At 47.8% G+C, this 27,618-nt stretch overlaps 1 protein-coding gene across 1 annotated transcript; it reads left to right on the top strand.

Moving 5' to 3' along the window:
• Nucleotides 1–138: 138 nt before the first annotated feature.
• On the top strand, nt 139–27,618 carry Gpr26 (G protein-coupled receptor 26). The gene is made up of 3 exons (XM_004838763.3): nt 139–1,715; nt 10,051–10,164; nt 19,608–27,618. Exons 1-3 carry the CDS (start codon nt 1,048–1,050, stop codon nt 19,837–19,839), a joined length of 1,014 nt encoding a protein of 337 aa, XP_004838820.2. The 5' UTR covers nt 139–1,047; the 3' UTR covers nt 19,840–27,618.

The raw sequence follows: 27,618 nt of genomic DNA, 5'->3' as shown, positions 1-27,618 counted from the left end.
ATGCAAGACAGAGGGGTGTGGGTTCCTTCCCTTATCCATCAAAGGAGTCTACCTGAACTCCCAGCTGAGCCCAGAGAGGGAGCACCAGCTCCCTGGGAAGCTCTGCTGCAGGACCGATAGGCTAGAACATCCCCCAGAGGAGACCAAGGTCTGGCCAAGCTGCTGTTCAGGCTGAGGTGGGCGGCACGAAGGCGTAAAGGGCTCAGGTATCTCTCCCTTTTCCCAGTCAGACCCTCTTGACTCGGTCTGTCTCTGACACTCTCAGGGCAGCATGGAAAGAGGAAGGGGGAGGAGGAGCCACAGGGAGCCAATCACCCGGCACAGAGTCCTCCAGGGCTTGTTCCCTCCAAGTATGTCAGTGTGTGTGTGTGCGCGCGCGTGCGTGTGTGAGTGTGAGTGTGTGAGTGTGCGTGTCCGCAAGCGCATCAGCGGGAATTTCCGTGACAGAAGCAGCCAGATTCCAAAGAACAAGAGAAGAGGAGGGGGAAAAACAAGGGGAGAGTAGAAAATTGGGGAGGGGGCAGACGAAGAGAACTGGAGAGAGAGAGACAGAGAGGGAGACAGAGAGAGAGAGAGAGAGAGAGAGAGAGAGAGAGAGAGAGGAAAGGGGAAGCTGGAAGGAAGAGCAAGCAAGAAGGGCAGAGCAGGAGGGAGGGAGAGAAAAGGCAGAGCGGGAGGGCGTGCGGAGAGAGCAGACGGAGCTCAGAACTGAGTGAGGGCGGGAGCAAGCCGAGGCCGAAGCAGAGCCAGGACCGGCCCTACAGCAAGGACCCCAGGGCACGGAAGGCTCCAGGTCCAGCAGCGCGTTCCGGCGCTTGGCGGAGGTGGCGCGGGGGACTGGGTCTTAGCGCGGAGTCCAGGTTGCTCGCTCGGCGGGGGGGCGGGGGGGCGCGGGGCTCCAGGGTGGCCGCGCGCCCTCTGGGGAGCCATGTCAGGCGGGGCCGGGGGTCGCCGGGTGGCAGCGGCGCCGAGGGGCTGAGGCGGCCGGGGGTTGCGCCATGGCTGCGTGTGGTTGCGGACCCTGAGCGCCGGTGGCGGGCGCGCACCATGAACTCGTGGGACGCGGGCCTGGCAGGGCTGCTAGTGGGCACGATGGGCGTCTCGCTGCTGTCCAACGCGCTGGTGCTGCTCTGCTTGCTGCACAGCGCTGACATCCGCCGCCAAGCGCCGGCGCTCTTCACCCTCAACCTCACGTGCGGCAACCTGCTGTGCACCGTGCTCAACATGCCTCTCACCCTGGCCGGCGTCGTGGCGCAGCGGCAGCCAGCCGGTGACCGCCTGTGCCGCCTGGCCGCCTTCCTCGACACCTTTCTGGCTGCCAACTCTATGCTCAGCATGGCCGCGCTCAGCATCGACCGCTGGGTGGCCGTCGTCTTCCCACTGAGCTACCGCACCAAGATGGGCCTCCGCGACGCCGCACTCATGGTGGCTTACACGTGGCTGCACGCGCTTACCTTCCCGGCGGCCGCGCTCGCCCTGTCCTGGCTCGGCTTCCACCAGCTGTATGCGTCCTGCACGCTGTGCAGCCGGCGGCCTGACGAGCGCCTGCGCTTTGCCGTCTTCACCGGCGCCTTCCACACGCTCAGCTTCCTGCTGTCCTTCGTCGTGCTCTGCTTCACGTACCTCAAGGTGCTCAAGGTGGCCCGCTTCCACTGCAAGCGCATCGACGTGATCACGATGCAGACACTCGTGCTCCTGGTGGACCTCCACCCCAGGTGAGGGGCCCGGGTGGGCGCGCTGTGCACAGGGCGTAGCAGTGGGGGTGGGAGGTCTCCGCGTCCACCTTGGCCAGGCCCTTGCTCCTCACTGGACAACTAGGATGCGGTGAGCAGCCAGTGCTGGGGACTCGAGCAGCTGGCTAGAACGTCAGCAACACAGAGCCACAGAAAATGTGGGTGACGTGACCCACACGGCACTTTCTGAAGCATCCCATCGAAAGCGGAGCCAGAAGTCCCCTGGGCCTCCTTATACTCATTGTGTTTGTAGTTTTTATTTTAAAATGGCATATAGGAAAGCAATGGGCTTTGTTCCCTGTTTAGAGTCTTTAAAAGGTTGGAATCTGGCCTTCAGTGGGGCCCAGAGGCGTAGGAAGCCCCGAGGAGCTCTTCAAACGGAATGGGCAGCCGCGCTGTGCCTTCCTTCTCCCTGGTGTCTGGCTGCCCTGTGTGTGCCTATGAGTCCTCACCAGATGCAAGTGAGCTGGTCTTGCCCCAGTGGTGGGCTCTGAGGGGTGAGGCTTTTCCTCCACTCCCCAGAGAGCACTTCTCAGTGTCTCTTGGACTTGGAGTCCTGAGGCCCCACAGGAGGGCCATCCCCCACCCAACCTTCTGGGACTGAACCTGCACACTCATCTCCACCCTCACTGGCTGCTGTCTCTCCAGAAGGCAGAGGAAGGCAGGCAGCACAAGTACCTGCAAGAAACTCCTGGCAAGCCCAGGAATCCCTGGGGAAAAGGAGGAGGGAATTTAGCTGGGCTGTCCTGAGCTCACCTCAGCTCTCCTCATGAGGATAGTGATGCAGAAACAGAAAGTGTTGGTGTGTGTCCGTTGTCTTACATCCACCGAGAGCAGGCTCTTCAGCATCCTGGCATCCTAGCTAAGGGCTTTAGCATCAGATGGATGGACGGACGAATGAGGCAGGCAGAGACCACTGGGGAGGGAAGGCTGGGGCCCTTGCTGTGAGCAGAGCCCTGGAACCTAGGGAGCCTTGGGGCAGTGGAGCGAGCTCAGTCCTGCACTGGGGTATGCAGGTCTCTCTTTAGGGCCAAAAGACCATACTAGAAGTGTCCATCTTAGCAAGAACACCTTGCTGAGATTTTCCTGTCCTCAACAATAACGAGCGGTCCTTGAACTTCACCATACTTGCAAACAGGGCATGCATGCGTGCGTCCATTGTTCCCAATTACATGCTGGAGCAATCTCCTTACCACACAGAATCGCCCTCACAGTCACGTACAAATGCACTTGCACCAGCTCTCACTGCCTATGTCTGTGCACAGTTCAGAGTGGTTTAAGGAAATGTTTTGCAACCACAATTGCAAAGCTATCCCCCTTCTCATCACTCTTTACCCTGGGGCTGGGCCCAGGACTGCTCTTGGAAGATGCATGGAAATGTTAACTTCTGGACTTGAGTGAGTCCTAAAGAGAGCCCTCTTGCCATGGGTCTCACGGTGGAAGAGAGATGGTGCTGAAAAAGGAACCAGTTCTCATTTAGACCAGCGTAAATCCCTATCCCAGCTCTTCAACTTCCAGGATAGGAGAGTTCGTAGCTCTTTTTCACCCAAGTTAGGGTGGAAGGCCAGCTCTACTCCTGCAAATCCCTCTCCCTCACTGCAGGTCGGAAAGTGCAGAGAAAGACTCTGAAGGTCTTAGAAGCAGAGGCAGCCTTTCTGTTTGCATCCAGTCCACCCCTCACTTCCCTAGGGGGGACTCTGACCTCTTCTAAGCACCAGGTTCTTTTGAGGAGTCCCTGTGCCCACTGCCTCAGGTCCTGTGGGCAGCCTTGTTGGAGAAAGGAAGGGCTGCTGAGCAGGGATTGTCCTGGCCAGCTCCACAGGCCCCATCTCAGCTCACTGATGTCATAGAATAGGGGACCTCTTAGTGAACACAAACTTGTCCTTCTCAGAAGGCTTGGCTCCCACAGCAAGAGCATGGGGGATTGACTGCACAGAAGGGCACAGCCAGGCAGTCCATCTGCTTCTGTCCTGTTGGCCTCAAACTTCCTCCATACAAATAAGAAACTGCAGTAGCTCTGGGGATGCCTGGGTGCCTCCACCCTCAGACACTGGGTCTCCTGGCCAATTTGGTGCTAAGAGTCTCTGTGATCTCAGGGTGCCTGCCTTGGGTCAGCAAAAGCCATGCTTCTTTCTCTGGACACCCAGGGCAGCTGGTGAAGTCTTGGCTCATGGGACTCTTTCTCAGCCACCACCCTAATGGCCTTCTGGAACTTAAGTAAAAGGGTCATGTTTTGAGTTCTGTGAGGCCCGGCATGACATTTGTTTGCTGTTCCTGCAGATATTTAATGCAACAAGTAATGAAATAAGTAGTCCCTCACTCCTGTCTTCCTGTGGTGGTTTCTCAATTAGAACATTGATAAAGTCAGTGGGAGTTTCCAGTGTCTGGTACACATCTGGCCCTCTACCTCCTCAGTGCTCACTGTACAGTGCTCCCTAACTGCAGCTCTAGACAGTGACAGCCAGACCTCTACCTGGCGCAGCAGGAATGGCTGAGCAAATCAGGCCAGGTCTAGATGCATGTGCCCTGCTCTTTCCAGTTCAAACCAGGGTCAGGCTCACTGGCTTAGGTTAATGATTGCATAGAAGCAGGGTGCTGCTGAAGAGGACTCAAGCAAGAAGCAGCCTGAGCTGGACAGACGTTTCTTCTAAGTATCTCCCAGGTCTGCTCAGCCTTCCAGAGTCTCCTAGATAACCCACGAACCATGTCTACAAAGCCTGGCTCTGGACAGTGGCACAATTGTGGCATAGCAGATGGAACCTCACTGTGCCCTTGACTGTACAGATGACGGAATTGAGAGACCCTAGAGAAGGGGCACTTGCCTGATTTAGAAGATCTTATAAAGTTACTCAAGCCCAGATTCATTCCCTAGGATATTTTGATGGGGCCAATAAAATCTCACAAAGAGTATGTATTTAGAAGTTCCAAATCAAGCTTATAAACTGTTAAATGAAATATGCTTTATCCTCTTACCTTGGCAAATATAACAAGCTGCAAGGCTGGGTATGGATTTAGAATTCTCAGGCTCTTGGAAGCCTCAGAGCCTTGAACTTGCTGGGGATCACTGAGCTGGCCTGCCTGCCTCCCCTCCCCACCGTGGCTCTACCAGCACTGCAGGGGCCTCCCTTGCACAGATGCACATTGCAGGTTGCCTGCCCATGTGCCACATACATGGGTGGCTCACAAATGCCACCCGCTCTGTCCTCTACTCAAGCACATGGACAGCACAGCCACCCTCAGGGATGGAACCAGAGGAGATAGAGGAACATAGTTTGGATGCAGGATCAAGGCCTTTGGCAAAGAATTATATATTCTAGGCGCTTTTGGCCCAGAATGGAAGGTGTGGGCTGTAGGTGGGCGGTGCTCTTAGACCTGTGAATTATTCATTTCACAGGGAGAGGGGTGGACTCCCTAGTGTGCAGGGCCCAGGCAGGGACCACACTTATTAGATCTGAGGGCAGGACAGCTACTCCAGTATCTATATCCCTAATGCAGGGCTCTTCCCATCATCAGTCTCTTATCTTCAGGGCAAGCTTTTCCCTCGCCTTAAAAGCCAGAAAACCAATGAGAGCCACTGTGAGCACTCAAGTTTATTCTCTGGGTGGACTACAGTCGTCTGGGATCATTCAGGACACACACTCATTGGAGAGGCAAGGAGGTGTCTGTGGCTGGAAGGTTTTATCTGAGATCACTTCCTTTGCTGACTTCTCAGACATTCTCAGAATTGCCCCTCCCTTTCCCCAATTCCCAAAGCCTGATGTGGAGCATCTCTTCGACCCCAAATGTCACAATGCCAGACAGCCTGTCTCCTTTGGTCTCAAAAAATTCTTTGTCCAGCACAGCTTCAGGACATACCCTGATGCCCACTTTGACACTCACCCCACATGCATCCCACAAGCTCACACCCTGGCCAGATTGCCTCCGGAGAGCTTTGGGCTTCTCAGCCTGTGCACTTTGGATTCCACCTAAGAGTCCTAGGAATTCAGGTGCACCACCAGGCTCAGGGGGTTGTGAGACTGCTCAGAACTAAGTGATTTTATAGGCAGCAGTGGAAGTGGTATAAACACCCTAGAACCTGGGACCATAAGACCTAGGATGAGTCCTAAGCTCCTTATGCAACCTTAAGGAAGTCCTAAACATTTCTGGTCCTCAGTGTGTTCATTAGCAAGTAAGTACAATAGCAGCTCACAGAGCTGCAGCACCTCAGGGAGCTCAGATTTGCAAAGCTATGGTGGGGAAGAGCAGACAGAATGTGCCAGTGGCTTTATGATGCTGTCACTCTGAGAGCAGGTGCACATGCTTAAACAATGGTAAGAACTAGGGGTAGTGCTGCTACCCTTGCAACCTGGGGCCACCTTTCCCTACTCACCTCCTGCCTACCCCTGCCTAGTGCTCACCTGGAAAGCAGGCAGGGCACCCAGGAAAGAGCCATGTGGCTCAGGACTAGGAGCACCAGGCTGGAAATCAGTGACTAGAAGCCAGTCCCACCTGCACCCCACTGTTGGATATGCAAGTCCCTTATTCCTTCCAGCCTCAGTCTGCCTATCTGTGAGCTGCAGAGGGTGGATGAGCCGACCCCTCACACTCTGTGGCTGCAGAGTCAGCTGCTGTGTCCTGGCAGAAACATGCCCCCAGGCAAGCTTGTGTTCTACAGACCCCCTCTGTGCTCCAGTGTGCCAGGCCACCTTAAAGTCAGGACTCATTGCCAGGCCACCCTGCTGCTAGCTCCCTCTCGCTGGACCCCAGACACAGGCCCTGGCTGCAGCCACCTCTTGTGAATGCACAGGCAGGGAGAACTTCTAAAGGTGGAGGGAGCTCTGTGGTTTTGGAGTTCAAGGCAGAGCTGGGACATAGTACGCAGTTGTTCAATAAATACACGTGAATGAAGAATAATCACTTACTGAGTGCTTAACTGTTAAGCACTCTTTTGGTACTTTTCGTACATTAATTCAGTTACTCTCAGTATAATTCTATGAGGTAAATACTCTGATTACTCTCATTTTATAGATGAGGAAGTTAATGCACAGAGAGGCTGTGTAACTTGCCTAAGGCCACGCAGTAATTAAGTGGTGGCTTCTGCACTTGAACCCAGACTTGTGGCTCTGGTTCTTCATGCTTAACCACTAGGCTACCAACCAGGATGGGAGGCCAGGCCACTGGAAGCTCTTCCTGGTCTCATGTCCATGGCAATCCTTGCTTTGGCTGATAGCCTCAAGGGTTTTAAAATTCGCTCTTTAAAAATCTATTTTAGAACATATTTCTAGCTTACTATCATCTCTTTCATAAAGATTACTTTTTAAAAAGATCAAGTCTTAATATTTCCTTATGTTTTTTAAGGAGAGTTCATTAACTACCAGAATACAACACACACTAAGTATCTTCTGAGTGTAAGACATGAAATGTAGAACCTCAGGCAATGGTTCTAAGAACCACTCAAAGAAGTCATGTAGAGCACAGTACTTTGCTGCCTAATCTTCCCCTGCTGCACATGGCCTTGTACAAGCAAACACAGCTCGTCCCCATGAGTTTTGCAGCCTGCAGGAGTGCCACTGGTCACCTCATCCTGCGCAGGATTCATTTCTTTTCTTCAGAGACACAGAAATGTTTTGGGTTCTCCTGAAGACCCCCAAAGCTTTCACCAGCATCCATTTTTAAATATTCCTCATGTTTGGGGTAAGGATTATTTGGCATGGCCAAGTGAGGGGACTCCCACTCCTGAGGGACCCAGCCCTACTAGGGGGACCTGGGGAAGTGTCTCAACCCTCAAAGTCCTGGTAACTGGTGAGTCATGTCTGTCCCCAGTAAGAGCCTGTCCCCACAATCAATGGTAACTCTAGTTATAGCTATTGGGAAATTCCCCTTGGATAAATGAGGAAACAGGTTCAGAGAGTTGTATGACATCCCTGAGGCTACACAACTCTGAGGGCAGAGCTTAGAACATCTAAGCCAGAGCTGTTTCACTCTTGGGGAACTTCCTCAACCCTTTTGAACCTGATTCCTCATTGTCTTAGGAGAATTTCACAGTAGCTATAACTAGAATGACTGTTCAGCACAGGGACAGACATTTGTTAGGGACAGGTGGCCTTTAGTCCTCCCTCTCCCACTCTGTACCTTGTACGTGTCACACCAGCCAGAGGACTTTGGTAGAAAACTTTTGTAGAAACCCAAGTGTAACTGGAAAATCGGGGAATTTAAGTCCAGCTCTTGCTATGTGAGCTTAGACAAAGCCACTACTCTGTCCCCACCATGCCACTGGCTGTATTCTTCTAATTTTCTGGGTGCAGCGATGTCCCAGTACGTCCCCAGGAAATGTGATCACACAGACAAGTTGAGAACTGGTGCCCAAAGTTCCAGAGTCAGTGGCCCTGGCTTCAGATCCTGTCAACACCCAGGGTAACCAACTCTCATGGCTCTCACATGGGGGAATTTCTATTTTCCAACCAGAATCATTCCCTGTGAATCCTTTAGGATACAGGACTTTCAGTGCTAAAATGGAAACCACTGGAACAAATTGTTCACCCTACTGTTACTACTTATCAACTGTGTGATCCTCGGAAATTACTTAATTCCTCTGTGCCTCAGTGTCCTTATCTGAAAAGTGGAGACTATAATGATAGCAATCCCTAGCTCATAGAGACCTGTGCCATGCATGTGAACCCCCATCACAGGAGCTAAAATGGTACATATTAGAGGCCCAGAAATTGTGGGTTATTATTTATATTAGTCATTAGAAGATAAGAAGTCATATTGTGAGCAATACACTTTCAGCCACTCTGAAACGTGAAGTTGTACCAAGTTCAACTTCAGTTCCCAACTCTATAAAACCCTGGAAAGGAAAAGGTCAAGGGAAAAATATCCACAAGAATTTTAGGATCCTTCAATCCAAACTGACATAGAGTTGTCCTTCTGTGATAGGAAATCTGAGTAACAAGAGTGCTTTACATTGATGGCCTCTCTGAAGGGAGGGGAGGCCATTCTTCATTAACAATGTACATGGATCTGCCTCATGAATCTTCTCTCCGTGGCTTGCTTTTGTACAGCAGACCAGCCTGTTTGAGGGACAGGTCACTTCTACCCAAGCCAGGCTCTGACAAGTTATGTGCACTTCCTGGGCAACTGTGTCTGCAGTCTTCCTCTCTGCCCACTTTAGAGTCCTGTGAATTATTCAGAACATCAACTATAAAAACACATGCCTATATTGGGCTCTTTGAGCTGAAGCATGTGAAACCTTGAGCTGAGCTGGCCTTGCCTTTCCGGGCCACTTTTCTGTGCTCCTTGCCTGTGACACTGTGCAGAGTAGCTGTTGTGCATGCACTTCGCTGTCACTGCACACAGTGCATTAAAAGAGCCACTGCTCTCAGCTGGCACTGAAATGACACTGGTGGAAATGTCCCTGAAAGAGTGGAGTAGGAACAGGCGTGGGTGGTTGGGGGCACTGGCGGCTCCTGATTCCCTCCTCCAAGTTGTGTCTCCAGTTCCACCAGGACATGGTAGCCACTCTGCTTCTCTAAGCTTGGTCTCTGCAGGAATTCACTGAGCTCTGCTTCTGTGACCCTGTAATTCTGTGCCTCTAACTTGAAGCAGGGATGGGTCTTTGGGACAGAAGAAACAAGGCTGAGGATGTGGAGGAAAGGTAGCCCCGCCCAGGCCACTCTTCTATGCACAGACGCCAGCTGCCCCAAGTGGAACAGAGCACAGTTCAAATCCTGCCTCCATGTGACAGCCAAGTAAAGTGTTCCAACCTCACAGTAGAACATTCTTTAGCTCATGGTCTTTACTGTAAAACATGGCAGGTAAAACCCACTAGGTCGGTAGAAGGCACTTGGCAGAGCTGACTTATAGTAAAGACAAGAATTACAGATACTCCACTTAGAGCAGCTCTCTGGAGCTGGTATATAACAGGTGATTGGTGAACAATATAAGTGGCATAATAAGTGTTAACATTTATTTGTTCTTAATCCCAATTGCTAATCGCTCCATGTACTTTATACATTGAACACATTTCATGCATCTGTGTGCTTTATGCATTTAATTCTCTAATCAGCCCTTTTTGATGTTTCATTATAATATATATAAGAAAGCAAATAAATAAAATATGTAATGTATAATATTATACTGCAGAGGATGACCTTGCCGCTTAGCAAGGTCATGCACTCTGCCCAAGATCACACAGCTACAGCCAAAACTTGACCCTACATCTCTGGCTCCCTCGCCAAGTTCCTAAGCTGGAAGCTGCTGCCTGTGTTTACCAACAGTACCTCACTGTGACCAGCCCAGGCCGCCCGTAAGTCATCTTGTCCTCTCTTTCACTTTGCAGTGTGCGGGAACGATGTCTGGAGGAACAGAGGCGGAGGCGGCAGCGCGCCACCAAGAAGATCAGCACATTCATAGGGACCTTCCTCCTGTGCTTTGCCCCCTATGTGATCACCAGGTGAGCAGATCTGCAGGTGTGGGGGCGGGGCTTTGAGGAACAGAGCAGGGCTCCTGACCTTTCAGTAGCTGCAGACTGTCCTGGCCACACGTTTTTTCCCCAAGGGTGCAGTGGGGGTGCAAATGAATTTGCCAGGACCCATGAAAAGGAGTGTGTGTACCTTTCCATTTTAGCCTCAAATTCTTTATTTCATTATTGTTTTAATTGTACAGAGTTATGGGGTCTAGTGTGATAATTTGACACGTATGTGTCATGTGTAATGATTACACACAATGTGTAATGATCAAATGGGAGTCATTACCATTTCCGTCTCTTTAAAAACTAAAAACATTTTGATTAACACGGAATCATTGTACATATTTAGGAGTTATAGTGTGATATTTCAATACAATATAATATGTACTAGTTCAATCAAAGTAATTTTAATATCTTCATCTCCTTATCATTACTTTGTGTTTGGAGTCTTTGAGCTTCTCTGCCAGTTATACATCAAATGCCTAATGAGCTATTGTGAACTACAGTCACCTCACTGTGCTGGAGAATGCTAGAATTTGTTATTTCTGTCTCACTGTGTTTTAGTACATTATCTGACCTCCTTCTAGCTCTTTTCCCCCTCACCCTTCCGAACCTCCTGTGACCATAATTCTATATTATGATTGATTTAACATCTGTATATGAGAGAGAACATGTGGTATTTGTCCTGTGTCTTACGTATTTTACTTAGCGTATCTTCCATCTATTTTAATAAGATATTATTCTTTTTATGGTTGAATAATATTCCATTTTGTATATATTCCACATCTTTACCCATTTACCTGTTGATAGGTATGTTGGGTATGCCTTTGATATGTCGATTTTGTTTCCTTTGGTACATACCAGAAGTGAGGCAGCTGGGTCATATGATAGACTTATTTTTAGTTATTTTAAGGAACTTCCATAGTCAGCCTCAATTCTTTTGGGTTAGAATCAAAACCAAGAGGACATGACTCTCTTCTACTCCATGTCCAAATCTCATTCTAACACAAGGCCCAGGCCCACAGCCCAAACAGCACCTAACAGAAAGGAAATGTGGAGCCAAGGTAAAGGAAAGCATCATTCAGTACCTGTACCTGGACTTCTGCTGGGCACTGAGTGTGGATAGCCCAGCCCCTGTGGTCCACTGCAGGGCCACCTGCCCCTTGCTCTGGAACAGGGAGCACCCCTGTGCCCAGCCAGGTGTGCTACCTCTCCTGTGACTATGGGCTTCTCCATTAGGCCAGATGCTGTGAACATGCCCTCTTCTCTCCAGAGTGGCAGCCCCAGAGATAGCCAAGGCTGCTGTCCACTGGCCTCCAGATTATGCCATCCTCAAGCTTGCTTGCTCTGGCTCTGATGGTTCTCTGCAACAATTTCATCCAGAAAAAAAAGAGAAAAAAATTAATTCCATCTATTTTATGGACTGGAAGGGGAAAGAAAAACTCTACAGCTTTGTATCCAAAGACTTTTGATAGTCTGGGAAGTTGACAGTAAAAAAAGGAACTTTGATGCTCTTAGAAGGTAAAAGTGGAAGATTTCACTGAGTCCAGGAAGTGAGATCTGAGCAGAATTTCTCTCTCTCTCTCTCTCTCTCTCTCTCTCTCTCTCTCTCACACACACACACACACACACACACACACACACACACACACACACAGCTGAGCATCTGGGCATCACCAGCAACCTCAGGCGCAGGGGCCGAGAAGGACACTCCCTGCCTCCCTGCTCTCCAGTACCATGCTTGCCCTGGCAGGGAGGGGCCCGCTGTGGACAGTCTTCTTACTTTCCTTATTTGTCTACACTGAACTGAAGCCTGGTTCACTGAAGCTTCAGCCTACCACCCCCAACTCTGTCTTCTGCAGCCCAGAACAATGTCCTCTGCTACCCAGATGACTGCAGATGTGCATCGCTGCAGATGTGAGGACCGATCACTGTAGATGTCCAGGCGTGACCCTTTGGCCAGTCCCCTCTTCTTTTCCTTGGCCATCACAGCTCCACTGCCTTCCCATCTCTCCTGTGGCATGCTGCTCCTCCTGGGCAGACCTAGTGGGCCTGCATCTAACTTTGAACACACCATACCTAGGACTGTCTGCCGGTCTATGGCCAGGTCTGACCAGGCCAGAGCAGAGCCATCTATTCTTCCATCAAAACTCACCACTAGGCCTCAACACTGTTGACATTTTGTGCACAGGTGGCTCTTTGCTGAGAGGATGCCCCAAGCATCACAGGACATTTACAGCCTCCCTGGCTCCACCCACTGGGTGCTCAGAGCACCTTTCTTCTTCCTCAGCACCCCAGATTTGATAACTAAAAATGTCTCCAGATATTGCCAGATGTCCTCTGGGGACCAGAATCACCTCTGGTTAAAAACCACTGGTCTAAAAAAACCCCCACTGGTCTAGATCCATAACCTCCAGCTAGGAAGCCAGAGCTTGCACTCATTAGGGTCTTCACAGGACACCAGGACCTTGCACAGTGACAGAAAATGGTCTGATTGCTCTCCAAGTCAGATGTAGCCAAGTGGTTAGCAGCCCGGCTGTGCCATGTGCCTCTCTGGGCCAGCCCTCCACTGTGGCCTTGGACCAGTGTCCTTAGGACACAGAGCAGTGGCATGTAGCGCAGGCATGGGGTGGATGACACTTCTGGTCATCACCCAGCATCTCTGATACAGCTGCACCCAGGGTACCTACCCAGGACTGAAGGGGATTCGTTCTGACAAAGGAAGGTTTGTCAAAAAGAGAGGACATACAGAGGCCTCTCCTCTTGAACCCTAGAGTAAAGGAAGCCATGGGCTAATGAAGGGAATGCGAATCCTCAGAAGAGAACAGGTAATGTGGGTTAATCTCATTTCCTAGAAAATTTTTCCTTTTTTTCTGATTTTAGCTTAGTTCCCTCTAATAATGGCTAGGAAATAATGTTTTAGTAAAATAGATTATAGATTCAATATGTTCCCTCCAAACAGATTTGATGCATTTTGAGTTTTTAAAAACATTCACAAAACTGTTCACCCTTTATGGAGATGAGCAGCAACTTACTAGGGAGAAAGGGTACACCCAGGAAGCCTCATGAATACAGAGTAGGAGCTCTGCTGAAGACACTCCAGCCCTACTGCCACCATCCCATGCTCCTATGTGGGCTTCTCCTGTGCAGGAAGGAGCCATCCTAAGCAAACCTAAAGCCTTCTAAGTCTCTGTAAACGCACCTCATGTCATTTCAGCACACACTGCTCCAGTACCTTCTCTGTGGACACCATGAAAGCTCCTCTGCAGATGAGGCATCAGTTGGTGAGACCCAAGGAGGGCCCCTGATGGGGACACTGCCCTTGTGGACACAGCCTGTAACTCAGCTGGAGCATGATGTCATTGGGCAGGTTCAAGGTCCTGGGTTCTGAGGCAAGATAGAGCTCCTCTGGCTGGGCTTCATGAATATGGCTTGTGAAGTGGGCCTGACCGTGTGTGTATATGTGTGTGTGTGTGTGTGTGTGTGTGTGTGTGTGTGTGTGTGTATGGACAATCCAAGCAGAAGGGACAGAAGGAACAAGATCTAGAACTTTGTCATCCAGCATGGGAACCACCTTCCATGGAGGCTACAGAGCACTTGAAAGATGGCCTGTCCAAACTGAAATGGGCTGCTTTAGGGTTAAAAATTCACTGGATTTCAAAGATTTAAAGGACAAAAATACATGTAATTAATAATTTTTATATTGATTCCGTTGTGAAATGATAAATCATAGTAAATGATAAAAATCTGAATATATAATTAAAACTGATTTTCATTACTAGAAAATGCTACATCACACCTGTGCCTTGATTCTTCGCACTGTTGCTTCTGCAGGGATGGATAATATGTGGCTGAAGGGTGCTGGTGCCCTGTCCCTAGTCCCTCTTTCTAGACTTCTAGCCACTCATATGACTCTTCAGGGACCAGGAGCCAACTGAGACCCATTCCAGCCAGTCTAAGAGGGTGCTCAGAACCTCCTCCACTCTCTGCTCCTTGTCCAGTGTCCAGTGCAATGTTGGAGTTACCTGGAAAATCAGTGCTTTCCTCCTGGGGGTAGGAGGGCCCAAATAGAAGGGGCATCAGCTACCAAGATAGGGCTGCAGAGAGAGGGGAGTAGAGGGTAGTTAGATTCTTCCAGGAAGTCCTCCCGAAATTACCCCTCTCTTAGAACAACCTCCTCTTGCCAGTAGTACCTCCACCCCACACCCAGTCTGTGATTGAAGAGATAAGGATGCTTAGTCTTCAGGATATCTGGGAACCACAGGCATAGTCCAGGGAGGGGGTACCCATAAATGTGCTCTTACACGTCAGGTTCCCTCTGGGCTCCAGGTGTGGGCTGCAGCCAGGACTTCATCAGAGCTACTTCCACTGCCAGGGCATCCGACCGCTAGGCTGGTGGGGGCCTGGAAGACTTTAATCAGACATCCACCTCCAGGGGACCTGGTTCCAACTCTCCTATCTTCCTCCTGGTTAAGATTGAAAAATGCCCACTGATTACCAGGAGAAATTAGCCTGTGATGAGGAATAAGATCACCTGTGCAGAGCTGTCAGCATGATGTGGACATGGGTGGCATGACCCATGCAGCAAACAGCTTTCAGAAAGATAATCATCCACCTTCCCAACCAAAAAGCCACTTGCACCATGGCACGGGGTCATGGAAGACAACAGAAGAAAACATTTGCAAATCTCCATCTTCACTCTTAACAGGAGTCTGACACCTCCAGTCCACAGTCACACCAGCTCCAGTGGCCTCAGAAACTTGACTTTTCCTGAACCAGCAGGGCAGGGCCTGCAGACCCACAGCCTCATCCAGCAGTTCTTGCTAAGTATTTTCTGAATTAAAGTTCACAAGCCTAGAAGCAGTTGGAAGGCTATCATCTGCAGCAATATATGCTTACAAATAATTACAGTTGTCCTCAATAACAGGAATCAGCCTTTGAGGCATTTGGGGATCTGACAGATCCATTATTGTAGCTTTTCAAAATAATGGAATCATGTAGATGAGAGAGGAGTTTAATATGCAAGTAGTTCTACATGTTAATATTCTATTAATAAAATGATTTTTCCACTGTAATGTCTCATGAAAAGTTAAAGTATCAGCTTATGGCCTGCAGATCTTCAAATAAAAGTTCTCAAGAAGTCTTAGGAAGATCAGGGGCTGGCTTTCCAAGGAATGCTCTTTGGCCCACATTCCATTCTATACACACTGTGTGTGTGTGTGTGTGTGTGTGTGTGTGTGTGTGTGTATGACAGAGAGACAGACAGACAGACAAACAGAGAGACAGTGAAAGAGAGACAGAGGCAGAAGCAGAGTCAAAGATATACAGAAAAACAGAAATGGAGAGGGAGAAAGGAAGTAGAGTCAAAGACAAAAAGTCAGCTAGACAGACAAAAACAGAGAGGAAGGCAGAAACAGAGAGGGAGGGAGAGAGGAGGGATGATAGGCACAGGAGGGATGAGAGAGGACTGTAATTTACCACTTTAAATGTAATGTTTGAAAGCAAAGGTACTTGACTGGAGCCAGAAGTTGAGTCCAAAAGGCCTTTGGGCAGGCAGGCTGGCTCCAAGAAGGCACATGGTTGCTGCATCCACAGGGTTCAAATTCTGGTTCTTCTGTCTGGGCCACATGGCTTTGATGCATCACTGCCTTGGTTTTGTCTGTGTACAATAGGAAGAATGCTTTTGGAGGCTAGAGATGATGTTATGAAGCAGTTACTGAGGCACTGAGCCTAGGACCAACTCCAGAGGAGTTGGTGGGGACTGCAGGTCCAGCCAGGAATTCCCTTCCTTAGGTATTCCATGGTGGAGCAATGCTGAGGCTCACAGAATGCCTCAGCTCAGGCAAGTGCTACCACACCCTCATTCAGGGAACTACAGCTTCCTATCTTCTTTGGTTGGCCCTCTGCTATGATAACCAGATCCAAGAGTTGCCAGTGAGCAGCAAAGGGGGTGGGAGGGGGTTGCTTCCCAAAAAGAAGCCATGGCTCAAAGAGAAATCCCCTGGATACACACCAGAGCAGAAGGCTTCAGAGGTGGGCAGATGCATAGGATTTGGGGGGCGTAATCTGTGACTTTCTGCTTTGTGTCTCACTGGACTCAGAAGGGTATACTCCTCTGTGTCCCTCTCTAGGTCAACAAGCTCTGTACCCTCCAGTGCTTTCTATTTCACAACACACAGGAGCATGTACACATGCGGAATGAATTGCACCACACACACACTCCCCTGGGCACTTCCCGTCTTCTTCCATAAAGGGCTGATGCTTTCACATCAGAGTTACCTGAAATGCTTGGAAAAGCAGACCCCTCTCCCTCCCCCATGTCCTCCTCTCTCCTGGCCTGCTAAGTATGGACTCTTTCCTGAGGGCATTCAGGGCAAGTGCTGGGACAGCTTGCCAGGGCAGATATGCATACATTTTGACTATGCATGCATAAGCATTTTCCCTTAAAATGGAACCTGATGGCAGATAAGTTTTTCTAGTCCATACCTCAGGGAATACATGGAGAGTCACCTTGGTGCTTAATGGAAGGTCAGGGCAGCTGGCAGGAGAGATGCTTTTGGGGACCAGTCCTGCTTTCTGGAGGACAAGGGAGAAGTGTTCTCTATTCCTGGGGCTGTTACTGCTTTGGCAAATCTACCTGTGCTGCAGGTAGGAGCAGGAAGCAGATGAAATAAACCACCCTTGTGGAGTGAAGGAGAAAGAAAGATATAGAGTGGCAGTGGCTCTGCCTAGTCATGGAATGTGGCTAATCTGAACTCTAATGCCTCTATCTCAGAAGGGAGGGTCCTAGGAAGGGGTAACCAGAGCTGAACTTGGCATGAGAAGATGGGCTGAAGCCTTCCCTTTCTAAAAGTTCATCAAGAAGGGACTTTGTGGTCATCCAAATGCCTGCCTACACCTGGAATTAGAAATATGGAAATCCTCGCCTGTTCTCAGACCCTGTAAATGAATGGAGACTTGAAACTGTCAGCCAAGATAGAGCAAAGCCAGCTAGGCAGGCACAGGGTGTCCATGTGCATAGGGAAAGCAGAAGGGGGCTCAGCAAACCACATCTGAACACAGAAGGAGCCGGCCCAGCATTCCCCTGACTTGAGGCCAGGTAGAGCCAAACTCTACCAACCAGGACTGTATTATCCCAAGCTTCTCTTTGCCTGGGGACCTAACAAAAGCCAGATCCTGGCTTTTTAAAGCAGAAGTTGCCATGTGCACTGTGGGGAAGGCAAGAGATAAAAATTCTGTGGAGCATGTAATGACCTCATGGAAAGTGGTCCTTGGCACTGAAGGGAATTTGCAGCCCATCCCTTCCATGCAATGCTAAGATTCGGATCTCAGTGTGGTGTTTAGCCAGGGCTTGGACTGGAGGCAGACGGAGCTACATTTTCCATACAGGAAACCCTAGCTTGCTGCTCAACTGCTGCAAGCCTTGGTCTCCTCATCTGTAAAATGGGAATAATGACATTCACTCTGCAGGATAATTTTAAGATTAGAGATTATGTTCATCAAGTGGTTGGCTCAAAGAAGACACTAACTAGGACTATTATTATGGAGCTGGTGGTGAGTTTAGGCTTCACATAAAATCTCTTAGAGAAGCAAATACAATAGATTTTACCCTTCATTTTCTAAATAGTAAAATTTTAAATTGTCCTGAATAATTTTATTCTGTGAAATCTAGAAAACCATCAAGTCATAATTTTGACCTTGATAGATGGTTTGATAATATTTGGCTCTTTTGAGGAATTCTTTTGGGAGAGCCATAATGCTTAGAATGAATTTAGCAATACATAGATGACTTACGTTTTGGAAATGTGGTTTGACATCACATAGCTACAGTGTGTTGGCATTCAGGTATTTCATTATAATTATTAGGTGTGAGTTCTAAATTTTTTGGTCTCGGTAAATTCATCATTGCTCAAAATAGACTTCTTAAAAGTACATATGTACCACATTCTAACAGCTCCAGTTTCTCATTCAGGGTCCCAGGGACATGAGAGAAGACATAGCTGCAGGTCTCCATAGGGTCAAAGGGAAGGAGCAGAGATGGCTGCTAAAAATGGGAAGGCAGAGAGAGAGAAGACTCAGAACAGGTTGCTTGGGACTCTGTTTAGGAATCTTCTTGGGGGGTGGAACCTCGTTAGCTTCCTCCTCCTTTGCTGGCTCTGCAGCCTATCCTAGAGGCTTCAGAAAAATCAACAGAAGCTGGCAGCAGGGTCACAAGTCAAGCTTGGCTCTTCCTTTACTTGAGTCCTCCTCTGGACAGCCTACTAAGATGAGAGTCACCACTGCCTCTATTTTACAGGTACCCCAGGCAGAAAAAAGAGTATACAGGTGCTGGATCTTCTATGGCTACTCACTTGCTCCGTGATGTTGGGCACCCTTTTCCCCTCTCTGGGCCTCAATTTCCTCATTTTATGATGGGTAGGAGAAAGGGTGATTTATGAACTGCATCTCTGTCCCAGATCTGTGGCTCTTTTATACCTTGTGCTAATGCTGGATAATGTTCAAAAAGTCAGGCAAACTGGAAACATTTGAGAAAGAAAAGTGGCTTGACTGGGGTGTGGAAATTCTGTGTATACAGCTTGAGGCTCTTAGTGACCCCTCCAGCCTGGCATTAGTACCATGGAATGGTAGGGTCAGTGAGTACCAAGGGGGTCTCTAAGAACCCATACCCTCAGACCTGTGGCTGTATCTTCTCTTGCTCTCTCTCACTGAATGACAGTCGCCTTGACAAGAACCCTAAATCTGTAAAGAAACCCTTCCTTGACAGAAGATTAATTCCTGTTGCAGGACAGGCTCTGAGCTTTGCAGAATGTTTGCCAAATTATTCTCAGCCCTCCCTCCCATGCAGCCTCCTTAAGAAGGCAGAACCAGGTTTAGAGTAGACTCAATCCAGACTTTTAGTTGAAAAGATCATGGAGACAATCGTTCAACCTCCCTGCTCTTTATATAAGACCTGCAAGCTCAAGGAGGACAAAACTTCCCCAGAGTCTCACAGCAGATCAGAAGCAAAGCTGAGCCAAAGCCAGGATGCCATTAGCTTGTTAGTCCATTTCTTAGTGAAGCTTGAGACTCAGAGTGAAACAGAGCTGGGTCCAAATTCTACCTTTACAATTGATTGGCCATGTGACTGTGGACAAATGATTTAACCTCCTGGGAACTCTATTTCCTCATATGTAAAATGGGGATAGTCATATCTCCTCGTTCGGTGCTGTCACATGTATGAAATGGTTAACTAGCACAGTGTTTAGAATAACCTAAATGCCTGATTAATATTCTCTGTCATCATTGTCTTTGGTTACACCGCTGTTGTTGTCCTCATTGTTAACTGAAGACATGGTCTCTGGGGAGTGGAACATGGCCAGGAAGCTGTGGTCTGGTGTAGAACGAGCCTTGGCCAGCGATGCTCTCAGTAACACCCCCTCTCTCTGCAGACTGGTGGAGCTCTTCTCCTCGGCACCCATTGGCTCCCACTGGGGGGTGCTGTCCAAGTGCTTGGCCTACAGCAAGGCTGCCTCTGACCCTTTTGTGTACTCCCTGCTGCGACATCAGTACCGAAAAAGCTGCAAAGAGATTCTGAACAGGATCCTCCACAGACGCTCCATCCGCTCCTCAGGCCTCACAGGTGACTCTCACAGCCAGAACATTCTGCCGGTGTCTGAGTGAAGGACCATGTTCCTGCTGGAGAGTTTAGAATGGGATGGCTGGGGAGAAGTAGGGGCAGGCTAGGGAATCCTGGATGGACACCACTCACCACCATCCCCCAGCAAGCCCAGTGATTTGGGGCTCTGGGGTATGTTTCCTGGCTCCTCAAGGGCAGATGTTGGACTGCCCTTATTTATCACCAAAGGATAGCCATGGGCTATGGTCTGGCCTTTCTTTCTGAGAGGCTTCTTTGAGCTCCTAGACTCACCAGTGGCTCCCCTAGAGATGACAGCACAGTTCCTGCCAAGAATGCAGTGCTGGTGGCAAGTGGGGAAGATGGTATCCACCTGCTTGAACCACTGGACATGAGGCTCCATGCTGAAGAAAAGCAATGGTCTCCATGGGACACTTTAGTCATGCTACAGGTGAGACTGATGGTGGCCATGTGGCCCCAGATCCGATATAATGACTCTTTTCCACTTGGTAGGTGTGGTTGGTTTAACCCAAATATTATCTAGCTAGTACTAATTAAATTGTGCTCAGCTGAGACCCTGGGGCTCTGCTCCTAAGGGGAAGATGTTTAACAATTAGTGGCCATCTGGTTGCTGCTCACCAGTTGTCCCAGGAATGGCAAATTGGATATAACCTTTTGCTCTCTTCCCCCCACAAAAAGAGAACTCATGTTTGTGTGTGTAGACAATCTTAGCATGAAAATGGTTTCAATAGACAGGGTAATACACATATTATGTTCTTCACAGTCTGACCATCGACTCACTTTCTTGTGATTTACATGTCATAAATGTAAGAGCCAAGTAAAAGCAGGAAGATGGTGCCTGGTGGATCTCTCTGTCCCCATGTGACCTGAATTGGCAGGAAGAATTTTACCTTGTCTTATGCATCTTGTCCAGCAAGTCTTATAAAATGAACAGGCAAGTAATGAACTGAGCTGGGATCTAGCCTTGATTTTCAGGCACTGGGTTCCATTATCCTGGTGGCTCAATATCCTACTCTCTGTACATCCATCTTATAGAAAGCAAGGCTGCGAAAGGTTATGAAGAAAGCTCCCTGTGCTATGGTGAGATAGTGAAACTTTTATGGACTATTATAATACACATATCAATCCATTAGCAACCTACTCTTGATTCCATGAAAAAACAAGATGAGTGGTCCATGGTTTCTACCCATCACGTTATTATTCACCATTTTTAAACTGATTTGTGAATGCTCAAAGCAATTATTTCTCAATTCTTTAAGTGATTCCTCTAGGGTGGAAGGATGGGGAGCCATAAAATCAGATGGCCCATTCTCTCCTTATAGCTCTGCTATCCTTGTTTGGGAGGTAGAGAGAGGAGGACACTATCTACCAGGGACCAACTAGGAGAGTCTGATGGTTTTCACTGCCAGGCAGCCCCAGTACCTAAAGGTAGAGAAGTGTCTGCCCATTTGAGAAGATATTATCTTATTAACTCTTAGCTCCTCATTTAGAAAGCAATTTAGCCAGGCCCAGTGGTATTAGATTTCAAAATTTCCATGGAGACTAGAACGAAGACAGATGTAGCATCTGAGGAGGCTGTGACATCTTCCCACTGCTGGCAGAGCTATGTTCACACCTGCTCGCATCTGGCTCATTAGAGAAAAAGAACTTGGGCATTTCAAAGGATCCCATTAAGACACTGGCTTGGGTCTCTGATCAAACTCTCCCTAGCCAATCCTCTGAGGAGTCAACTGGGCATGGCTCCTCCCCCTCCTGTGATCAGGGACATCACATCGGTAGCTTTAAATTAGCCATGGTGGAAGTTTCTATACCATGAAAATGCTACTAATCAGGCCCTTCTCCCAGAGAGTTAGTTAAACATCTCCCAGCACATCACTGCCAGGCATGACTTTGTGTGTTACTGAAACAAAATTGCTCTGGTTCAGAGCTCATTTGGGCACTTAAGTTCAAATCACAACAGATGCTTTTGTTGATCTTTCCTAGTGACAAGCAGCTGTCTACCACCCATTATCCCAACACCAAAAGTGCCACTGGAGGTGAAATCAACCAGGAACCAACATGCACAATTGAATATGTGAATCCTCCCTTTTCACACAAATACTCCTAAAATGGGATAAAAGAAGTCCCCGGTGAATGAGGACAGCAGACAGTCAAATGCAAGCTGTATCAGTTTGGAGGAATAACTGCAAATCCCCTCTCTGCTTGGTCTATATAAACAACATATTGTACTCCTGGTAGCAACTAGATCCCCTTTACCTCTTCTTTAGCTAAGAAGCAAGATCTTTTACCCAATACCACACATTGTAAAAGATGCATTTCATAATTTTCACTATACCTCTAAAACTGCTCAGAACCCAATAAAACCAGTTATATTGGCATCATGTAGACAAAACCCTCAGACAAACTGATAGATTGCATATTTTCATCATCATTTAGACATAGGAATTAAAACCTAAGGGGCAGTGAGAAGAAAATTGCTGCATTAGAAAACAGTGTTAATCAACTCTGCTATAATTACCTTTCGATAAATGTCTATATTCATCTATAGCAGTCTTTAAAGTTTGCCCCCTGCCTTCATTATTCCCAATTGAATTATCTACCTCATTTGGGGAATTTAATCTATCAAATGTCATATGTTTTTCTCAGGTATAACACATAGAAACACCAAGGCTTTTGTCATCTAAATTAAAGGGCCTGTATGTGCTTGTTTGACTTCAGCTAGTGTAAGGGTTAACAGTTAAGGCCCAAATGGAGGGAATAACTGGATAGGGGAAAAATATTTAAAGAAACTTGAAAATAATACTTGTAGCAGAGGGGATTTCTGACTTGTAAATTCACACAGAGGGCTCAGTTCATTGTTCTTTACTGTTAATAATCACTCTGCCACTTTTCTAGCTTTTGCGGGGGAGGGGTTCCAGGGAACCTAGGACCTTGTGCATGCTGGGCAAATGCTCCACCACTGAGCTAACCTCCAGCCCTTTTAAATTTTTATTTTGAGTCAGAGTCTTACTGAATTACCCAGGCCAGCCTCAAACTTGCAATCCTCCTGCCTCAGCCTCCCGAATAGGTGAGATTACAGGTATATGCACATCTGACTCCTTAGATCCTTTCTTGAAGAAGGAAATTTCAAAGCCTGGGGACCCTAAGAGAACATGTCATGGTCCATGGGTTTGTGGGACTTGTGGCCAGCTCACCTTCCAGGTACCTCCCCAGGAGCTGGCCCACATTTGCTTACAGGTCAGGCAGAGGAAGAGGGACTTTATGACACGAGTCATCTCATTCCAACTGCATGTTCTTCCAGGACTCAGCTCAGGCTCCTGTCACCCTGAGCAATAAATCTCTCTTGCGTTTGTGAAATTCTTTTTCGTTTTCATGTGCCTTTCTTCCTAAGAGAAGACAGAAAGAATGAGGCCACACACATGTCCTGACTGTCATCTTTTACATGATTAGATGTCTTTGCCTGGTGGTGATGGGACCCCCAGAGAAGCTGAAGGCTGTGCATTGTTAGAATGTAACCTGAGTGCAGGATAAACTAATCTGCCTGACTTTAGTGAGGATATTTTACCAGGTGCCAGAAATCCCTTGGATCAGCTTCCATCAGTGGCTCAGGAGCAACAGGGGAGAGGTCTGGGGCACGATATGCTCTCACTGCCTTTCTGAGAGCCTGATGTATCTAAACCAAGCCATTGGTTCTTAAACTTTCCTATCCCCAAGTGTCACCAAGAGAGGTGGTTTAAATACAGAATCTGGCACCAGCTCCTCAGAGATCAATTTACGTGGCTGGGAAAGACTTGGGATTCTGTATTTCCAACCATCAGTGCCCAGCTAACTGATACAAATGTTCTTCAAACTACCCCCTTAGGAAGAATGATCTTGTATGTCTGGATGAACTGAATGGAAAATTGGGCATTTTTAAATATCTAAGTTTCCATTGTCTTGTGTCTTTCCCTAACTGTCCAAATAGTTTCATCTCCAGCTTTATTCAAGAGCTGGATCATTTTGTTTTCAGAAAGACAGAAAGACTCACTTCATGAAATGCTGAAAGCTTGTTTGCATAATACCATGGCACAACAGAGGCTCCAGGGGATAAGACATGCTAGGGGTAAGATGCTGGAAGATGATGGCAGAGTTGGGACCACTTGTTAGAGAAAAGGCATTCAGAGAGTCCCTCTCAGAACACTTACATGGGCCTTGGATCAAGCTCTTTCCTCAGACAAGCTGGCCCTGGAAGGAGGTAATATCTGTCATTTATGCCATTGACCAGAGCTTGTTACACAGTTGCAGCATGACCAAAAAGAGATGTTTCTGGATGCCAGTCCCTGGGTGTGAGTCTCTTGTGGATTTCCAACTTTTTCCATTGTGGTTGTCTCTGCCAGGTCTCCCAGGAACAGCTAGTAGAAAGTTGTGTGAGACCGGCATGCTTTGTAAGCTTCCCACTTTCCCAGTGGCTCCTGTTGTCTCCCAGAGCCAAGTGGTCTATTGCCCCTGCAACCCCCCAATCCAGTACTTAGTCTCTTTCCTGCCTATGTTCCTGGCCTGGTTAAAGGAAGGTGGTAGAAACCACAAGCTCCTGCCTCTCCTATTCAGATGCATCCAGGAAGTCCAAGCCTCCTCGTGCCTCCTTCCTTAAGGACTAGAGAAGCAAAAGGACACTTTTGGGGGTCAACTACCTGGGAGGGGAGAATTATAGGTTCCAAAGAATGGATTGGTCCAACTTCCCAGGGAATCTTCACGGGAATAGGGAACAGCTCAGATGTATATGGTTTTATTTGGCCTGATTACACATCCCTGTGTAGAGGCTGTGACCTGCTGCTGGTGGAGAGAACCGAGTTCTGGCATGGCAAGCAGAGAAGCAAGACCCAGAGCTATGCACATCCTCCCCCCTCACTCCTTAGTTCTGTGGGTGCTGTGCCAGGCCTAGGGGGAGAAGAGCAATGACTATATGGTTGGGGGACGGGCTACATATCCTGGGGTGTGTGGTCAGGGCTACAGAACTTGACTGACGGGGGGAGGAGGGTTTTGGAAGGCTTCCCAGAGGCAGTGAGGTTTGGGCTGGACTAACAGGAGGGAGCAACACGTGGCAGGGCACAGAGAGGTGACCCTGCCCAGTGAGGGGTTCAGTGAGGTGGCAGCTTGGTGTGCATCCTGTAGTGGAGTCCAGGGAGTGGTGTGGAGGCTCCACAACCAGGACAGAGCCCACAGCATCTGTCACCAGCAGGAGAAGATGGAAGTCTTGAAGTTGGGACTGTCAAAATTAGAAAGAGGAGCTATGGAATAGGTCTATATTTATTTAGCTACCCCAAAAGAGGAGGAAGAAGGAAGGAAAAAAGGAAGGAAGGAAGGAAGAAGAGAGGGGCAAAAGGGATTGCATTCATTTTGAGGGACACTGACATTCATCCTTAAAAGCATGATTTATGCATAAGAAACCAACCATGTCCATCCAGGGCATATCCCCTGGCAGCATTCTGAGTGGGGGCTAAATATAGGCCTTTGGTAGGGGAGTATTACGTATTTAGTACCATGGGGGAGCTGAAGGAGCACTGCCGCCTACCACTCTGGACCAATGGAAGAGGTCACACCGCAGAGACAAGCATGTTGCAAAAGTCCCCATGCTACTTCGCAGTTCAGCACCCATACCTCTTGTAGGTGGTGCACAGCTCACTAGTACAATGTGTCATGTAAATATGTACCTAGCATTTAAAGGTCAAATACAAATCTAATTACTCTTAGCAGTGCTCTAGTTTATCGTGTACACCCATACTTAAGGACTTTCAAACTAAATTAGGTTTTTGACTTGAAAGTTTGTGTGTGCCCTATGGGCATGCATGTACTCTTAGGAACACCAATGTGTGGTATTTCCTGTGTCCTCTCACACACACCCAATGACTGTGTAATTGGTGTTATACTTATTCCCTGGCACAGAAATTGTGCATGAGCTTAATAAAACTCAGAGCCAGTGATTTGATGGTCTCAAAGAGCCTAAAATAAAATCTGTATTTGAAGACAGGAAGTCTGTTGTGAATTGTGAGGTTCAGAGTATCAACATCAGGGCCCAGATCTCAGTCACACCTCTTTCCATCCTAAGGGAATGGGTTTGGGATAGGGGAGCATCAAATGTCATCCCAAGGATGCTTGACTGAAAGACTATGATGTTTAGTTTCAAGAGGACCAGATCGTAGTGATTGCTTAGGCATAGCTAAAATATCCAACATCCAGCCCCTTTTTTAAAGGCTCTGTCTACCATTGGTTACAAAATCTTTGCTTTAATTAAGAATAACCAATTCCTCCCTCTCCGCTCAAACTTCAAATGCCAAGTTTCCTTGCAAATGGAAATCATTCCAAACCTCAAGAATCCAGTTTTACAATAAATGTGTAAATACAGCCTCTTCTGGAGTGCAGGGATATTTATAGGGACTGGTATCTTACTAACCCTATCAGGATCTCCCCAGGGAAAACCTGGATTGCTCTAAGCCACAGACAGCTGTGGAAGTCCAGTGACAAATCAAAAAGGTGCTTTGCCTTACCCTCATTACCACCTGGCATGGTTTTTCTAGGCATTGGAATAGCCCAGTCTTCATTTTCTTAGGCTCATCTGGGAGAAGGACTCTTAATCCTTCCATCTGGATATGCATTCTCATTCTGATGAGGAAGCTCCTGGCAGAAGGTAAATCTCTCCCTCTGCCATGGCCAATGGATGACAGCAGACAAGATCAGCTGTGAATTTTCTCCACTGGAGGAAATTGGGAGGCTCTGCTCTGTCCAGTGTCCAATGCAAGAACCATCACTTCCTGTAAATGAAAGGAGAATTGCTTAAATGCTACCCTTAGAGCTCCTGGCATCTCCAAGTCCTGAGAGCATCTAAGTCCAATGCTTTGCAGACCTTGTGTTTTCATAAACTTATTTTTTGGTGGCTGTAGAAAGTGAGGTAGGAGGACACACATCATTTGTTGCTTGGCGTATCCAAACTGCCCAGTAGACAACAAAAGGGAGTCCACATTAAGAAAATCTAATGTGTGTGCCAGCTAGTTTAGTATTCCACAGGAAATGTACTCTGCACATTCCAAGAATACTTTTGGAAACCAGGATTTAGAAAATTTTTAAAAATTCACTCCTGGGGACAGAGTGATCTGCAAATGATTGGCTTCTGCACAGTGTTGTGATTCCTTAATATCAGATTCATGGAAAGATGGGTGGGACATCTGTGTGTTTGTGTTGGAGCAAATGCACCCATAAATGTGCACGCCCATAAACCTGTGTGCCCATAACTCTATGTGCCCATGAGTGTACACATATGGATGAATGTTCATAAACACAAACAGCTGCACACTGAGTATGAAACAAATGAAGCAAAAGTTTAGCACCTTCTTATCATTTCTTGACATTATAGCTTTAACCTAACTTTCTTCTAATTTATGAAACAGGAGTGAGGCTCCACTTATTTTTTTTAAATGTTACCAGAAGGGGCCGGGGATTTAGTTCAGTGGTTCTGCTGCCTGCCTCGCAATCCCAAGGTCCTGAGTTTGATCCCCAGTACCAAAAAAAAAAAAAAAAATGTTACCAGATGCTCTTCCGATGTGGGAATATGCACCATTCATGTGATATACTTGCCAACAGCTGTTTTCTTTTGAAGTAGGACTCAAGATTTTTGAATCCAAGGCCAGTGCTGCCTGCTCTGTTTACAATGGCTTGTGCTTTGTGAATACATATCAAATGTTGTAATATATTTTTATGATAGAATTGCTGGTGAATTCAGGGGGAAAATATATATTGTGATCCTGTCCAATAAAGACTCCTGTTATAAAATA

Source organism: Heterocephalus glaber, unplaced genomic scaffold (assembly GCF_053883595.1).
Source record: "Heterocephalus glaber isolate CG9 unplaced genomic scaffold, H.glaber_assembly_v1.0 deba00001497, whole genome shotgun sequence".
NCBI classification, from domain to species: domain Eukaryota; kingdom Metazoa; phylum Chordata; class Mammalia; order Rodentia; family Bathyergidae; genus Heterocephalus; species Heterocephalus glaber.
The sequence above is the reverse complement of the archived record's forward strand: the minus strand, read 5'-3'. Positions and strand labels throughout refer to the sequence as shown.

Bases quoted from the DNA above. Each gene is read 5' to 3' on its own strand.
- Gpr26 (XM_004838763.3), top strand. From the start codon at position 1,048: ATGAACTCGTGGGACGCGGGCCTGGCAGGGCTGCTAGTGGGCACGATG. The intron at 1,716-10,050 runs GTGAGGGGCCCG...TTCACTTTGCAG, and splicing joins CTGGTGGACCTCCACCCCAG to TGTGCGGGAACGATGTCTGG. The intron at 10,165-19,607 runs GTGAGCAGATCT...CTCTCTCTGCAG, and splicing joins GCCCCCTATGTGATCACCAG to ACTGGTGGAGCTCTTCTCCT.